The sequence below is a fragment of the Protobothrops mucrosquamatus genome, unplaced genomic scaffold (genome assembly GCF_001527695.2).
Source record: "Protobothrops mucrosquamatus isolate PMUCROS unplaced genomic scaffold, P.Mucros_1.0 scaffold_182, whole genome shotgun sequence".
In the NCBI taxonomy this organism is placed as follows: Eukaryota; Metazoa; Chordata; class Lepidosauria; order Squamata; family Viperidae; genus Protobothrops; species Protobothrops mucrosquamatus.
Window position 1 is genome coordinate 454,529 of NW_015386258.1, and position 18,340 is coordinate 472,868.

Sequence of the window (18,340 nt, forward strand, 5' to 3'; positions counted from 1 at the left end):
AATGTGACAAAAAAGCCCCAGCCGCTCGGCCTAAGCCAACCTTAAGACATATTACTTAACCCCGAAGGAAGCAAAAATCATTACCAAAGCCAGTTTGTATTTGATTGATCTCAAAAAGCTAAGGCCCAATTAATACATAGGAGAGGGCTGTTGAAGTTGAAAAAGCATTTCAGAAAGGTGGTTATAGCAAATCATTTCCATATTGTTATATATAAAAACAGAGTGTGTCCATGAAGTTACCGCTTTAGGTTGAAGACAATTTTGCTTGGGCTATGGATTTGATCTCCGAGCTTGGCGATTTGGCCGCAAACGTTTCATCTCCATTCTGGGAGGGGGGGGGACAAAGCGCACTGAAGATGTCCTCCCCCGGAATGGAGACAAAATGTTTGCGGCCAAATCGCCAAGCTCGGAGATCAAACCAACAACCCAACTGCCATCCCGAGCTACTAATATTCAAACACATAATTTTACTTTTAAATTTTCAAATGAATTTTCTGAACGACCTTCCTTCTTTATAACTAATCCTTACCAAGAAGTGGTCAATGTTTTAAATCTGAAACATTCTGAGCTCCTAAGAGATCTATCCAACATTGCTAGAATAACTGCATTTTCTAAACATCACTTGGAACCAGTAAAGTTTTAACAGTGTTGGGATAGCAGCTGGGACATTAGAAAAGCAGACTGAGCTTGGACTGTTTCAAAGAATAAACATTACACAGTATATAAATTATCCCTACATATCTTGAATAGGGAAAAACCCACTGCCCTGAAAGAGACTTAAGGTCTTAGCACTTCTATTACAAACTAAAGCACTGAATAAACACTGTTCATAAAGGGTCAAATTGAGGCAGAGTATACAAAAACTCAGTACCTTAATTATTGGATTTAAATGTATATTTTTAACACAATTTTCAGTGATCTATAGAGGAAGAAGTGCAGATCAGCATCAGGTGCTGCGCGAAAAAATTGAAACGATCCCGTAAGAATATTTTAAACTGTCTTTGAACTGGAATGTAATGCTCTTTATGCCTTTTCATTCTATATCCACCTTACCACTGTACTTTTTTTGGTCAGTTGTTTCAATAAATGTGTACCATATAATATATCTGAGTCAGAAAAGATGCTATTATGAAATTCCACCATGTAATCGTTATTGCATATTTACATCCCTTCCCCAGTGCGAACCATTATGGAGAATTTAACATTATAAAATATCATTTTCCTGTATTTCTTTGAGGATGACATGCAAGTTATTCTCACTATATAAAGATTAGTATTAATAACTGAATAAGCATTATAAATGTACTAAAGTGATAAAATTAGTTCTGCATTCTATTATAAAACCACTGAGCCAATTGGCTTGTTAGTAGTTTCACTCATAGACTAGAGGTCTACTCTTTACACAATGAACTGCAATTTCTATTGTTTATGCAAGCCCAGGCTGACTTGTTTTTCACAATGAACTGGTGATAACCACAAATAAATTAATCCAGTCTTTATTCCAGATATTTCTTATACAGGCCACTAGAACAAATCTACCAAACAGATATGAACTTTTGTGATATATCTTTCAGTTCGGCATTTTTGACATTATCTCACAGGTAATAAAATGTTTTAAAATTTAGTTCCTGTTGTTAGAGAAAAGTTCTTTAGCTCAAGCAATGATCACAAATCTTTGATTAAAAAAACATTATGCATTACGAAAAGAACACTATGAAGATGCTTTATTTTAAATGTCTCATTTATAAAAAAAAAGATCTGACAGTCTGAAACTTAAGTCTTCTATTTGACCTTATTTTGCCATCCTGCCTCCCTCAATACATCTTTGTTTATTTCATGAATAACAGGGCAAGGGCATAAAATGACAAATGAAAAACGTAAGGTAATTTGTATCGAAAGAATCTTTACATGAACAATAAACACTAGCCATAAAGTATATGTAGATATGGTACATAGGTTTATCAATCTCAAATGTCCCTGTGAGGTAGCACTGACTACTACGTAAAACTCAGCCAACTCTATATCCCTGCCTTAGATTGCTACCTCCTTTGAAAAGTCTAATCTAATTATAACACATTCTTGAGTTTCACAGTTAAAATGTGTTTTAAATGTGTTCCCAAGACAACAGTTCTAGAACTGCAACCTTCATGGATGCTGAATGCACATAAATATTTTAGATATAATACATGTTCAAGACCCATCCTTAAAAGCTTCTGCCATACTATTATGCAAAGCACAGCCATGCTAATGCAAAGATAGAAACCATAATTCCACATCTATAAAACAAAGTAGAATTGGTGGCAGTTTTATTGCCGTATACAAATTTAACCAACATGGCAACCATGCCAAAGGAATTACAACAGTTTCAGGACATATGTACAGATTGTACATTTCAGAAACAGTTGAACATTTTTTTAAAAAAATGCACAAACAGATTTGCATCATGAAATTAACTAAACAAATGGACTGGAATAGCCAACACTTTTAATGGGATTACAAAGGCACTTCCCTACTCAAAATAGGAAATGACAATCTGCAGCCTAGAGGGAGGTTGAAGAAGAGTGCTCATCAACTACTGCACAATCTCAATTTTAAGAAAAAATAAGCAAGATTTCAAAACATTTATAGGATTCAATGTGATCCATTTCTGAATATTTATACAGTCTCATCTTTGTTTTTAGATTGTTTTTCTTGATTCTCTTGTTCTGTACTTTGGCTCCTCTGATCGCGTTTATCTGAGTGGTCCTTATCGCTGTGGTCGTATCTGTGGGAACGTTCTTTGCTTTTGCTACGTTTTCGTGATCTTTCTTTACTAGGACTACGGTCTCGTTTTCGAGACTTTTCACTGCTATCAGTTCTTCCTCTGCTTCGGCTTCTGCTCTGCTTATTTGATTTCTCTTTACTTCCACTTTTATGTTTACTTGACTTGTCTTTACTCCCGCTTCTACTATGCTTGCTAGCATTTCTGCTTATACTTCTGCTCCTATGCTTACGATCCCTACTTCGACTCCGGCTATGCCTCCTCTCTTTTTTGGCATCTCTTTTTTCATCTTTATGCTTCCTTTCATCTTTTTCATCTTTGTGCCTCCTTTCATCTCCTTCACTTTTACCTTTTCTGTCTTTTGATTTTTCTCTAGAATGATCTCTCTCTCTAGAGCGATCTCGTTCTCTTTCAACACCTCTCTCTTTGTCATGGTCACGCTCCTTCCTTTTATTCCTTTCGTTTTCTTTCTCTCTCTCTCTTCTGTCTCCTTTTCGGTCACGGCTGCGACTTCTGTGCCTTTCGCGACTTCGCCTACGTTCCGATGCCCGATCAGCACTTCGAGACCGTCGCCTTTCCCTCTCTCTCTCCTTAGCTTCACGCTCTAATCTTTGTCGCTCTCTTTCCCTTTCCAATTCTCTATCAAAACTGGATGAACCACGTCCTTCCCGATGATGACTTCTGCTTCTTGATCTTCTAGGTGACCTCCTAGGACTCAAGGATCTTCTTGGAGACCTAGATTAAAATGACAAAATGTTTAAAAACAGAGGCTATCCCAACAAGGGTTTAATTGTAGAACATTTAATATTTTTCATCTGTTGGGTTAATTGTCAACTTTAAGAACCAAATTTTTGCATTATGAATTTTTTTATACCTAATGTAATGTATAAAAAAACACCCAGAGGCAGGATGCAGTCATTTGATCAGCTTCTGGTGTCTACTTAGCATAATTAATTGTATTTGTATATCACCCAACCCCCAATGAATTTGTGTGGCTATTTATTTAATTTACATTAAATACTTTATGTATTTAATTGTCATCCCCATTAGAAGACATAGGTCACCTTACATAACTAAAAGAACCAAGAACCATAAAATCACAAAACTGTTATTTTAGAAATAAAGGTCAATAAATAAACTGAGCTGTAATAACAGCCAACATATAAATCATAACAGAAAAGTGTTGAAAAATGATTGCTTTTACTTCTTTCATCAGTGTTAACCCAAAGATGGTTTATCTTGAAGTGCACAAACTGTAAGACCGGCCATACAAAAGACAACTTTTCTGGTTCCCACCCCTTTAACTTCATGAGTAGTGGGCATATACCGCCTGCCTTCATGACTTCAACATGTGAAATGAGCAGATTCTATCTGGATCACATGGTCCCAAGGTTAGCCAGTTATGGAAAGCTTTAGAGTAGGGATCCCCAATCCTCGGATCAGTACCGGGCCGCGGCATGCCAGCAACCAGTCCACACAAACAAGGAAAGCTTCATCCACAGGATGAAGGCAGCACACAAAACCATGCCCCCCTCCGGTCCGTGGAAAAACCTCTCTCCATATAACTGGTCCCTGGTGCCCGTGCCCCAAAGTTGGGGAGCTCTGCTTTAGAGCATGGGTGTCAAACTCACCGTGTGACGTGTCACGACGTATTGCGACTTTTTTTGCATTGCTGGAGCTGGGGTTGGGCGTGGCCTCCGCATGATGCAACTAGCCCATGGGCCGACAGTTTGACACCCTTGCTTTAGAGGTAACAACTAGCACTTTGAACTGGATTAGGAAATCTACAGGTTATCACTACCACTCAAAGGGGTTGTGTTACCCTGCTGAACTGGATTTCACCTGTCAGGATATGGGCTCTCACATTCAGTGTTAGCTGCAATTTCTGAATAATAAATAGCTTGAAATGGAGCATGCTGCAATGCAATAGTCTAATATGGGTGATAAGGACATGAGTAATTATAGCCAATACACTCAAAGAATGGCTCTACTTGTTCCTTTAGCAGGAGCCAAAGATTCAAGAGAATCCATACTTCACACACATGCTCCTTCATCAGTGAAATTTCATCCAAAGTCCAAATCAGAGCTACTAAGAATCTTTCAGAATCATTACACATTCAACTTGAATCTTTTCAACCTATTCAGTGCCCGATAACCTCTAAACACTAGGTATGATAAACTCTGCATCTCTAAAGAGAGGTTTAATAAAATCCAAAGGATTGTTATACAGGTCTCATTATACTCATTTACAATAGAGACAACAAATGCAGTGTTTGGTCCAGATTGGCAAGGATCTAGACGAACTATTTCTTCTCAGATATTTTGCAACTAAGTTCTAACCCCACTTCTCCCAAATTTTCCCCAAACAAGAGGGCTGGGGATCAAACAGAGTCACACAAATACTATGTAAACTTGCAAGACTCATCAGACTAAGCAAAGGGCACCAAGCTACTAGTGAATACAAGCAATTTAACCGCATATAATAGCTGCATGGAGGGTCAGCAGTTGCCTCAGCTGGGCATGTCACATCAGCAATGGAAGAAAGAAGATGATGAAGATCAGCTTGGGGCAATAGGGGTGCAGTGTTTGTAGAATACAGGGCAGCCAAAAGGGCAGAGATAAGGGGGGAGGCAACTGAAGTGCACACTGCAGTTATAAATGCAGACAGGCTGCCAAGTATCCAAATGTTGATCACATGACTGTGGGGAGCTAGAACAACCATAACTTCAAGGACCAGCTGTTAACTACCATTCATTCAGCGTACCCTAACTTTCAATGGGCATTGAACGAATGGGCATTGAGGACTACCTCTAGATGAGGTATTCAAATTAAATTTCACTTCAACCATGAACACCTAATGGTTAAGTCCATTTATCACAACTTAGCTACCACCTAGGAATATGTGCCAATCTTGCAGAGCTGTCAAGAAACTGAAATAACATGAATCAGTTTGTTATTTCAAAATTGTATATTATTTGTCTAATAGCAATAGGCAAATAATATTACAATAGCAAAACAATGCAATGATTACGCCAAATTACTAGAGAATGATTAAATAATGATTTGATAAAGTTAAAATATAACCTTGAACGTCTACGCTCTGCGTGCCTGTCTACTTCTTCTACGCCCTCTTTGCCATCCTTCTTGATTTTTCTAGGTCTGGCTTTAATTTGTTGATCAATGTTCTTTTGCACCGGTACAGGAATCCTCGGGAATAATGTAGAAAACCATTCAAGCTTAGTAAGAAAAGAGCGCAGCATTTCTCCAATGGTCATCATGCAGCCGCCACCTGCTTTCACATCAAGGTCCTTCAAAAAAGAAACACAAAACACAAGACACATTCTGGTTGTGAGAAGCTATTTAAAATTTATCTAGAAACAAATGCTACTTCTACTGATTGCCATATTTCAAATACGATGGCTTAGCTGTTTTTGCTGATAATTAAGCTGTTATATGAACTTCATCTCTTCCATCTTTGCATTTTGCTATTTTACTGGCTGGAAGTTTGATTTAATACCCAAGCATGCAGGTACAGACTATTCCTGCAGCCCAGGCAGTAAAGGATCAATTTCTTAGTAAATCAGGTTGCAATATTAGCATATCTGAGTTATATTCTGTTATCACATACAGTCATTCCATGAAGGAAAAGTAATTTGTTCTACATTATCTGGTATTTTGAAGAATATTGCCACAAATCAGAACTGCCATTTATTCATTCTTAGGATGACCATTCCTGTCTAAAAATGATCAGAAAAGGCTGAAGTATAAAATGGACTCTATCTAAATAGGAAGCAATAGCAAACCAACTGCCATGAAGCAGTGAGTTTTCTAATTTAGAGTTATGCAACAAATAAATAAAGTAACAAATAATTGGAAACGCATAATCCATGATGACCATTGGCTCGGAAAAGGGTCATTACCGCATGAAGGCCTTCTTGCTATGCCCTCTCACAGCTCAGGACATGTTAGTCAGCTATTGTCAGGCCCAAACCTATAGTGCAAGCACACAAGGAAAGTGAGATTTGTTATCTAAAACAGGAACAGAAAATCTGTATGTAAAACTGCTTGCACTCACACACATTTAAGTGTTCAGAAATACAGTTTTTCCAAACAAAAGCGTTGCAAAGATTTTCTTTTCTTAAGAAGAAAACAACACATTAGCTTAAATGTAGTTCCTGAAAAATATAAATAGAGTATCAATGAATTCATAAGAACATTTATATTTAGGCAAATATAGATAGATGCTTTCACATCTTCAACACTGGCAAACTGGGGAAAAAATGTTAACATATGAAAGTGATTCCTCTGGATTCCTGCAGTTTTAGTTAGTTGGGTGAAAAACTAATTCATGAATTAGTTATGGATAAGAACTGAGAATGTGATACATTAATAAATAAATAAATGTGCCAGTGTTGTGTGTGTGAATGTGTACGAATGAAGAAAAAAATCTATTTAAATCTCACTTTAAGAGACTGCACCATTTGATTTCAATAATCACTGTTATTGTATAATATTGTATATAGTATATGGGTACTATAATTGAAACATGTTTGTGATAAAACCCAAAGAAAACAGATCTGATCAGTGTTGAAGGGGGAAAAAAGAATTCAGATAAACTAAGATAAACTAATGTATGGACACTAGAGGAATTTAACTTTTAAGCAAGATATCTATGGATATCCTAATTACTATAGAAATTTATGTTTTTTGAACATTTAAGTTCAGTGGACAATTCTGAAAATGAAAACATTGAAGAACAGAATGTAACAGTCTGTTTATTGTTGGACTACCCAACTGTATTTTTTTTTTTTTTAAAAAAAGTGGCCATTCGTTTTTCCAAAACTAACAACATACTGCTTCCCCCCGAGCAAAAAAACCTTTCTATTGAGTTGAGAAATGATTAACTTCCAATAAAGTTAGAAATCTAATCCAATTTTGTACATCATTAAGGATGAAAGCGTTTCCTGCTCAGATTTGCAGTTAAAGATTGTTTTTTTGCATTTTATAAAATATTGACATAATTTAAAATATCAGAAAGAAAAGAAAAAAGAAAACAAAGTATTACCCTTGTTGACATACCTCCTCATCATCGAGAAAGGATTCAAACCAGTCCCATAAATCTTTTGGAGGTTGTGTGTACCTTGAAATACAAAGTAATTGTGTAAATTTAACATTTTTTTTCCTGTGGATAAAACTTATTTTGTAACTAAATGCATTGCTACTTACCTAATATACATGAATCCAAGGGCCCTAATGTATGGGGAATCTATATGAGTTATTAGTCCCATCACTTGCTTACGGGTAAGCTTCAAAGTAAATAACTTGTACAAGAGGCAAAAGGCTGTAGACACTATACCTCCAGTTCCAACTCCTCGCACCTTTCAAAATAAGAGAAAAGAACCCATAATTCATTCAACACAGGAACAATATAGGTGAGGTGTGGTTTTTTTTTTTTTAGTAAATAAATTATTTTCTGTGCTCAAATTTTTAAAAGGAAGAATGGATTCAGGTATATGTAGTACAAGAAACTACATCTTTTCTCAGTAAAATGGCATTATTGCCAATTATTCAACTGTGACTTGCCTTACGTTACTTAAGGAAGAAATATTTTATTTCCTCATTTGGATTTATATGGTCATCCATTTTGCCAGGGTGAATCTGGGTGGCTAACATTAAATAATAAATAAATAAATAAAAATAATAAATAAATAAATAAAAAGCAAAAACAGCCAACACATGAAACCTGTTTCGCTTATTTGAAAAACTTGAACAGACAACATGTACATATAACTTGTCTACATGTTTGTTCCATTTAGAATAAGGGATAAATATTTTATGTATGGTGTTTGCTAAATTGGGAAGTAATATTCTAAAATGAAAACGTCTCATACAGTAAAATATTACTGATGTTTTTAAAAATTAAATTTTAACTCATTGATCAAGTACCTTTTACCTAAAGCTTCATTATAAGTATTCCTTCTTTAAAAAACTGAGGACCTAGAATTTAATACAAACTAGCATTTGATTAAATATAAAAATACATATTAGCAGTGCATTTATCATTAGATTATCTTTAATACTCTTAATCTCCATTACAACAATGAACATAATTTAAGGAAAATCTCACTGTGAAATAAAAATATGTTCCATGAGTTATCAACAAAGCTTTTCATGGACCGATCTACTCCTTGACTTACAATCACTCATTTTGTGACCATTCATAATTAGAACGGCAGTGAAAAAGTGACTTATGACCGTTTTTCATACTTACAACCGTTGCAGCATCCCTATGGTCACGTGATCAAAATTCGAGCACTTGGCAACTGGCATGTATTAATGGCACTTGCATTATCCTGGGGTCATGTGATCACCATTTGTAACCTTCCCAGCCAACTTCCGACATAGCAAGTCAATGGGGGAAGCCAGATTCACTCAACAACTACACGATCCACTTAACTATGACAAAAAGGTCATAAAATGAACTCACTTAACAACAGCCTTGCTTAGCAATGGAAATGTTGGGCTTAATTGTGGTCATAAGTCAAAGACTACTTGTACCAATGAACTGGATGAAAGCTTGCAAACTAAAGTTTTGTTATATGGTCATTTTGAAAAGATTAACTTTTTTTTTAAAAAAAAGCTCCAAAGTGCAGTAATCACGTACTTCTACTTACCCCTCCGCACATCCCTGTTTGACCTGCAGTTTTTCTGCTTCCCTTCTCCCAAGGCTCAACATGGTTAACCTGTAAACAAGTAACAAATTAATTAAATCCACCATAACTTTATATTTATATATCTGATTTTCTTCTGACACAATGTCGTTATAATTTTCTCTTCTGATTAAGCATATTGTTTCCATGCATTCCAAACCATAAGAAATTTGGATGTGCCCTAATTACTAATATTTCCATGAAAAAGTGATGAAAAAGAACACCACTGGAATCGCAACATTGTTTTATGCAACTCACTACCACATGCTGCAGTACTGATCATCAATTCTTATGGCATCCCTTGTTTCAGCAAACATATCAGACTTTCATAAATAAAGTGAACGTAATTGCAAAACACTGATTAGAGTTTGGAAGACTCTTAAAGTGTTATAAAAAGGCTTGGGCATTGTTTAAAATAAAAACAAACCAAATAAAGATATCAATAGCAATCACAACTTCAAGCTAGTATTTTTTTAAAGTGCTTGTTAACAGTAGTGTATAGAAATTAATGATAAGTCCTATTTACTCCTATTCTGCAGACAGTGTATAACAGAATACATAAGAGCCAGCTTGGCTTAGTGGTTAAAGCACCCTGCTAAAAACCAGGCGACCTGGACTTCTAGTCCTGCCTTAGGCATGAAAGCTGGCTGAGTGACACTGAACCAGTCACTCTCTCTCAGCCCAACCCCGTTTCACAGGATTACTCTTGTGGAGAAAACATAAGGAGGAAGTAGCATTAGGCTCGTTCCCTGCCTTGAGTTATTCATGAAAATGAAAGTGGGTTTAAATAAATAAATAAAATACAGAAATTATTATGCCAGTTCCCAAAAGTGCAAAGAAAAAAGGACAATAGGATTTACAGAAGCAGACCGAAGCAAAAAGATATTTGTATAGTTCAAAGAATGAGCAGAAAATGAAAGAAAAAAATAGCATACAGTCCCAAACAACCTATTCTTAATTTTTCCATGAGCGCAGAATGTAATAAATGATAAAATAAGCTTCTCTCTCACACATACACACACACAGTTTTTATTATTAAAATATCTAAATTTGGAGCACACTTAAGTATGTAAACAACATGTAACTATTCCTTTTGAATAATTCATTCTAAATCAAGAATGATCTTTTGAAAAGCAGCATCCAATATTTCTGAATTTTTTCTTATTGTCACCTTAAGAATCTTTCAATTAGAATTCTGCCAGGCATCTTCTCAGGGATGTATAACAAAATCTCCCTGTAGTTTCTGCATTCACTTTTATTATACTTCCCATTGTACACTATGGTAAATTCTTCCACCCAGAGCTTCTAATGGTAAGATGGGTAGCCTATAAATTTAATAAATAAATTCTTCCAATTGTCAAGGACAGAGAGAGTATTCAGCACATATTAAGGAAATCATACAAACAAACGATCAGTAAAATGTTTTAACATTTCTCCAACTATGTCATCTAAGTCTATAGCCTTACCATTTTTCAATATTTCAGTCTCCTTTTCATTGTGTTGGACATTAATATTTATTGTATTTGTTTCAATTCTATTTTTAATATACTATTGTCACTGCAATACAAATCATACATTTTCCTTTCAGTACTCCACTTTTGCAGCATTCTTGTATGATTTTTTTCTGTGTCCACAGCATCTTTCACTTCATTTTTCTGCCAAGTCTCCTTTTTTTATATTTCTTATTAAAATAACTCTATATACTTCTGTAACACCCTGCAATACAATTATTTTAATTGTATTCAAAGTTGCTTCCACATTCTGTTTTCTTACACCAATTTTTCATTTGTCCTGTGGGATGACTTAATTTATTTTCTAATAGTTTGTCATAAAGGACTTGTACTTTTTTTTCCCCCAGTTATTCTTTCATTCTATGTCCATTTTTCCTCAAAATCCAACTCCTGACACCATCTAAAAATGGCATATCCCAAAATCAGAATCTTTCATCACATTTCCTTCCCTCAAACTTTTTATCATAAACAATAAAACAATTCATGTTTTTAGATTTATTGGTATTCTTTAACAAACCATGATTTACATTTTTGCTGGAAACTGGCATTTACTTCTGGTTTCTGGCAAAAACTGCCCATAGCAAACAGTGGGTTCACTGTACTGCAAAAAAGATAATAAAATCAGATCAGTTATGTAGTGACCTGTTTTAATTATCAAGACTCATGACCATAACTGCCAGGCTCAATTATGGTCATAGTCAAGGACCATGTGTATATGCATTATTTTACATAAAAATTCCCTTATGACCCTTTAATCCCTTAATTCAGGGTAAATCGGGCTGACACATATGTATAAAAAAAACTTAGATTCAATGTATATGTAAAAAATGTAAAGTGTCATGAATATAGATATATATACAGACAGGTCTTGGCGTATTCGGGTCTTTTCCCGTGTAAGATTGAGAGTATCTTGGCGACGTTTCAACGAGGTCCCACTCGTCATCTTCAGGCTGGGGTCTTCGGCTTCGTGCTTGTGCGAGCGAAGTGTGATCGGAGCTGCCGTCTCTCTATAAATATTGGTGGGGATGTGTGGAGTGCTGGCTTAGTTACTGTAGGTGGTTGGTTGGCTGTGTAGGGGTTATTGCAATCCGCAAACAATAACTCCTACACAGCCAACCAACCCACCTACAGCAACTAAGCCAGCACTCCACACACCCCCACCAATATTTATAGAGAGACGGCAGCTCCGATCACACTTTGCTCGCACAAGCACGAAGCCGAAGACCCCAGCCTGAAGATGACGAGTGGGACCTCGTCGAAACGTCGCCAAGATACTCTCAATCTTACACAGGAAAAGACCCGAATACGCCAAGACCTGCATACCTGTACCCGTGAAAATAAATAAATAAATAAATAAATAAACACGCACACACACACACACGCACACACACACACACACACATTTCAAATGGCTGTTTTCTATTCATTTTTGTTTCATTCTCACAGAATGACACTTTATATTTTTTTCTTGATTTTCATTCATTCAGACTGTCACATATTTTTGTCTCTAAACTCATTTCTGGTGCTTCCATTTTCACTGTCAATGGAACATAACATATATATTTATATATCCCCATACAATCTGAATGATACTAATTTATCCTTTCTTAAATAGCTCATACCCTTTAATTTCATAATTAAACTACATCTTCAGTTCCATGCATGTATTTATCCATCAACTCCACTCCACAAGACCACCTTAATAAACATTCCCTCTTTCTCACAAACACTATTTTCTTTTATTCACTCTTTAACATCACAAATTGCAATAATCAACATATGATTGCCACCAAATGGGCCTATGTTACTGACCTCTGCCATCCCACAAGGACCTTGATCCATCAAGGCTTTCACATAATGCTTGTCAATAAGATAAAGGAGGTGTCATCTAAGTTACCAACTTTAGTTATCACATCCAGCGCTTTTCTGGCTAGAACAGGATAAATAATTCTGATTCTGACTAATAGTGTCTCAAAACACCCACAAATCCAGACACTGAGTATGTTTAGATCATTCTATAGAAGTTAGGATTTCTGATCTAGAGATTATTTTGCAATCCCATATGATGTTGCTGCAACTTAAAAAGATAAATGGAGCGTACTGACATACATTCAGGATATTCAGTTAAAAGAACTGAAATTTAATAGAAAATGTTAGGAAGTATCCTCCTGTGTAATGCTAATACAGTAATTCTGACTCTTCATGTTCTGAAGTTTTGGATAAGCATTCAGAAAATAGTAATTGAAATTGAAAAGACTTATCTAACTCACAGTTCAGAATACTGATCAGAATTTTTCAGATTAAATTAGAGAAAAAAACTAGCAAGTCAATATTTGAATGCCCTCTCAAGGGTGAAAAGTTAATTTAGCATTGTATATGAATAAATAACTGAACACCACTGAAAGAATATGAGCAAACCAAGTTTTTCTGTATTACACATAATATAGGAAATAGAAGTTTTAATTAGTGTAAGTAAATGTTTGAAATCTACTGAAGCCATTGTTAAACAAATAAGGTTAGTTCAAATTCATTCTGGTGACTTTGTGGACAGGTTTTCTTGCAAAAAGATAAGTGGCTTGGTATTTCTTCTGGGACTGTTGTTTTCTATTTGAATTTCTGGTTTAGTTTTGTTTATGTTTCCTAGTAACTATCTAAATTTTAATGTCAGTGTTTTGTTTTTCAAGGCCAGTAAAGTCAGTCAAGATGCAGTGTCCAGCTAGCCATAACAGAATGATAGTATCTACTGGTATGCTAGAATTACCAGTATAATCTTATCCGTATGTAAATAAAACCAAGTCTCACAAAGTTCATTAGTGCTTTTTTCCCCAGAGAAGCAGTTACAAAAATGAAACAATAAATAATGGTTAATCACAATGATATACTGGGACATCTGGTAAAGATAAGTAGAATTTTAGAGGAACTCATGCCTCCATTAAACTCATCGCGCAGCTTGATGTAGTCATTACTCCTCAGGGTAACTACTACTCCCAGCCGTTATAAAATTAGATTCTAATATATACTATCCTGAGTTTCTGGGAGGAAAAATAAAAGTAAAATTCACTCTCACTTTTAGAGGTGCAGAAGCAGCATGGAATGAAAATGGTATTAACCACTAGTTCCCTTCCATTCATTTTCCCTACCGAGAACATTCCCAAAGAGTTCAGTTTTCAATACAGAAATAAATCTGGGATCATTTGTTCCGACCCATCCACTCCCTCCCCAAATAATACAAACACAATTGGGATTCGGAATTAGGTCGAGAGGTTTACATCTACGTCTTGTAGGTGTAACTGGTCCTTTGGCACAAACACACCGGTGTAGGGCCTCCTTCGTTGAACTCGAGACAGGGGAGGTAGGTGGGAAGGAGGGGAAGAACACGCGTCTTTTTCCCAGCCTCTTTCTTTCAGAAGGAAGTGGGAAGGGAGGCCACCCAAGTAGAAGGCCTGGCCTGACCGAGAGGCTTGTTTCGAGGATCCTTAGTATGGTCCTGCTTTCCAGTTGGTCTATTGCAGTGTTTCTCAACCTTGACCATTTTAAGGCATGTGGACTTCAACTCCCAGAATTCCACAGCCAGCAATGCTGGCTGTGGAATTCTGGGAGTTGAAGTCCACATGCCTTAAAATGGTCAAGGTTGAGAAACACTGGTCTATTGCCTTCCCCGTCGCCTGCTTACCTTGAAAAAGATCTCGTCGACCACCTCGTGGTAGGTCTTCAGCTCGTAAAGCTGCACCTTGAAGTAAGGGGACGAGAGGATGTTGGTGAGGATCATGGGGTTTAGGTTCATGGTCTTTTCATTCCCCCACAGAGGCAAAGCGTTGCCTTGCTTGCCCGAGGCGGCTGGCTTGGGCCCGGCGCTCTGGAGCGCTAACGGGGGCGACAAAACGGCGCCGGCCTGCTGCTGCTGCTGCAGGAGGATCCCCTGGTGCTGCTGCTGGTGCTGGTGCTGGTGCGGCGGCGGCAGCGGATGGCAGTTGCCCGGGCCCACGAGGGGGCAGTTATTGGCCATAGCGAAAAACAAATCGCTGGCGCCAAAGGAGCGGGCGACTAGGCCGCGCGAGAAAGGCGGGCTGAAGCCTTCCAGCTTGAACGCAGACCAACTCCGCCAACCGCCGACAAGATGGCGGCTCCCGAGGAAATGGCCCCCCCGCCAAAAAAAAATTCCTTCCGGGACTGAGACGGCCAATAGCAGCCGGGGGCTGGGAGAGGCGGTCTTTGGGCCGTCTCTCTGCGTCGCCTTCCGAAGACAGCTCGGAAACCCCTCGGAAGAGGAGGAGGAGGAGGAGTAAAAAAAAGAGAGGATCGGGCGGCGTCCCTTCGGTTGGGCTCGGAGAGCGCGCGAGGCCGAAGTGTGCTTGGGGATTGGGAGAGGGTGAGGAGGACCCAACCGCCCACATAGGCGAAGCCTGGCGTTTAATGTAGGAAGAGAATGCCGTTGGATTAATTGAGAAGAAGGCTGAATTGTATCCTGTGGCTGTGCTTGCAGGACAGCTGAAATTGCAATTAGGTTGGCCCCATATGTTAGCCGAGGGGCTCTGGGTAAACTCAGCTCGGACTGTTGATGGTCTCGTCTCGTCAAGCACAATTAGGAGACTAATTGTGAACTTTAAATTGTAGCGCAGGCTTAAGTGGTGTGCAAACTCAGGCATTTATTTTAGCTTTTTTTTTTTTATTGAAAATTTTATAAAAGTTTTACAATATACCTCCCCCCCTCCCCAACCCCACCTNATACAATAACCATACTCTGTCTAACATTAATCACTATTAGATTAACAAATCTATAACATCCTTTAACTCTCTTTTAAGCAAACATATTAAACACAATAATTATAACATTACTAATTATAAATAAAAATAAACTACATTAACACCATTTATTTTAGCTTTTTAGTAAGGTCTTAAACGCCCTATACTGAGGCTTTTTTTATTTAAAAAAATATTAAAAAATCCTTTAAAAAAAAAAAAGCGCACAGGTTTTGAAAACTAGAATGATAAAGACATCTGAAATCGGGCCCGTGGTATGCCTTGTTGATTGTGACTCAACAAGTTATTGAAGCACTAAAATCTCTCAACCTTTGCATTAGCTACTTTCCCTTTTTTTGACCTACCACTCGTGGTAAAATCTCATAGAACATAGAATGACAGAGTTGGAAGGGACCTTAGAGGTCATCTAGCCCAATCCCCTCCTCAAGCAGGAGATCCTATATACCATTTCAGACAAGTGGAGGCTTCTTCAAAGCCTCCAGTGTTGGAGCACCCACAACTTCTGAAGGCAAGCGGTTCCACTGGTTAATCTCCTTAGTTCTAGGTTGCTTCTCTCCTTGATTAGTTTCCATCCATAGAAATAATTGTCAAGTTTGGCAAATTTGCTGCACTTGGCCACACAGTTGACACAGTGTTTATAGCCGTTAAGAGAAGAAATTGATTATTGCGAGAGTGATATAAAATGGACCCAGTCTTCAAGTGTAAATGGTTTGTATTTTAAGAGTTCAGATTAGAAAAAATAGTCACATTAACTTGCTTGTGATTATAGATAAAATCCTAGTGCATGACAAAGGGGGAATGGTTACACAATTTGGATGATTTTATTTCTCTGATAGAGGGCGGAGGGAAATAGAAGGGGTTATAAAATAGAAAAGAGGAGACCCAGGTGGCAAGTAGATGAGAAAGGTCTGGAGATTAGCTTACAGAGATGAAGGAGGATAAATCTATTTTTTTAAAAAAACAAATTTTATTAGTTTTTTTAGTTCTTAATACAAAGTGCTCGAGACACACCGTGGTGCTGAGGCAATCAAAAATTCAAAAACAAAGCATATATAAGTAACTCAATCAGTACATCAAAAATTCCCTCTCTATTTCCCTCAAGTAGCTTATATATTTAAAATAGTCTATTTCCAACTTAAATTTCTATTAATCCTACACCTGTTTTAGAGCTTTATGTGATTACAAAACCATAATCAAATTTAACTGTAAATACACACATTATCAGTTAAGGTATCCCTTCCAAATATAGAGGATAAATCTATTTTAACTATGCCATATTTTAGGCTCAAGAGTTACTTACAGAAAATGATGAAATACCAAAAAGATATTTAAAAATGTAACACCCCCAATTGTTAACTCCAAATCTGCAGATCATTAAGTGGAAGGTGTCCCAGTTAAGAAATGCAGGAGTGTCTTGAGAATGGAGGAAGCCAGGCTGTATGTAAGTTAGGGGTTGTGTTTCAGGGGACACCACTTCTAGCTCTGTGATCAAAAATCCAAAGTCTTTAGGTTTAGTGCTTTTACATTAGAATTCAGTCAACCTAAACCACTGAAAATTCCAAGTGATACAAGGAATTTTGTTCAATTTTATTTTGGCTATTACTGTATGGCAGGGGTATCAAACTGCCGGCCTGCGGGCCAGATGAATCATGCTGAAACCGCGCCCACCCCAGCTCCGGCAATGGGGAAAAAGTTGTGATATGTCGCAACACATCACGTGACGTGGAGAGTTTGACACCCCTGCTGTATGGCATTTCATCTTTAAATTTAGATTCATCATAATTATTATTCTATAACCAACTGTTATTCTATAACCAACTCTCTGAGCTTAAGTAAACAAAATAATATCATCTTCATAGGGCTAAAGTGAAACCTTCCTTTCTCATATAGAGGGAGGAAAAAATACAGTTCCCTTAGTTCATATACCAGATCATTAATAAAGTAATTAAAAAAGGAAAAAGGTCCAAAACCCAGCCTTGCTTTTTCTTTCTTCTGATTCACAATTGTTTTAAAGAGGGTACCATGAAGAGAAAGGCTTACCTTTATTCTGTTGTAGAATAAAAGGCCTAGCTAGATACAGAAAATGAAAATCAATGATCCAATCTTGTCAAATATCTCCAAAGAAGTTCAATATTAATTCACGACATGTATAAATAAGTTCAAACGTTATTTTGCAGATAAATTGCATAGGAAAAAAGAATGTGAGAGAAATTTAGATAACTAATGATCAATCAAAAGAAAGCAAATTTTGATATTTGTATATATGTATGCATGTAATTTATATAGCCATGAAATATACTCAGATCTCAATTTGCACAAGAGTTTCTGAGACTCCAGGCAGTTGTTGACTTATGACCAAAATTGAACCCAAAATTTCTATTGCTCAGTGAGACTTTGTTAAGTGATTTTTGCCTCATTTTATGATCTTTCTTGCCACAATTGTTAAGTGAATCCCTGCAGTTAAATTAGTAGCATGATTGTTAAGTGAATCTAGATTCCCCATTGACTTTGCTTGTCAGAAGGTCAAAAAGGTGATCACATGACCTGGATTGCTGCAACTGTCATAAATATGAGTCAATTGCCAAGCATCTGAATTT

At 37.0% G+C, this 18,340-nt stretch overlaps 1 protein-coding gene across 1 annotated transcript; it reads right to left on the bottom strand.

The window, feature by feature from the left end:
- Positions 1–1,488: 1,488 nt before the first annotated feature.
- Positions 1,489–15,043, bottom strand: PRPF38B (pre-mRNA processing factor 38B). The gene is made up of 6 exons (XM_015824003.2): positions 14,656–15,043; positions 9,436–9,504; positions 7,988–8,139; positions 7,841–7,901; positions 5,846–6,069; positions 1,489–3,496 (listed from the first exon to the last, which is right to left on the bottom strand). Exons 1-6 carry the CDS (start codon positions 14,986–14,988, stop codon positions 2,656–2,658), a joined length of 1,680 nt encoding a protein of 559 aa, XP_015679489.1. The 5' UTR covers positions 14,989–15,043; the 3' UTR covers positions 1,489–2,655.
- Between the last annotated feature and the right edge of the window lie 3,297 nt (positions 15,044–18,340).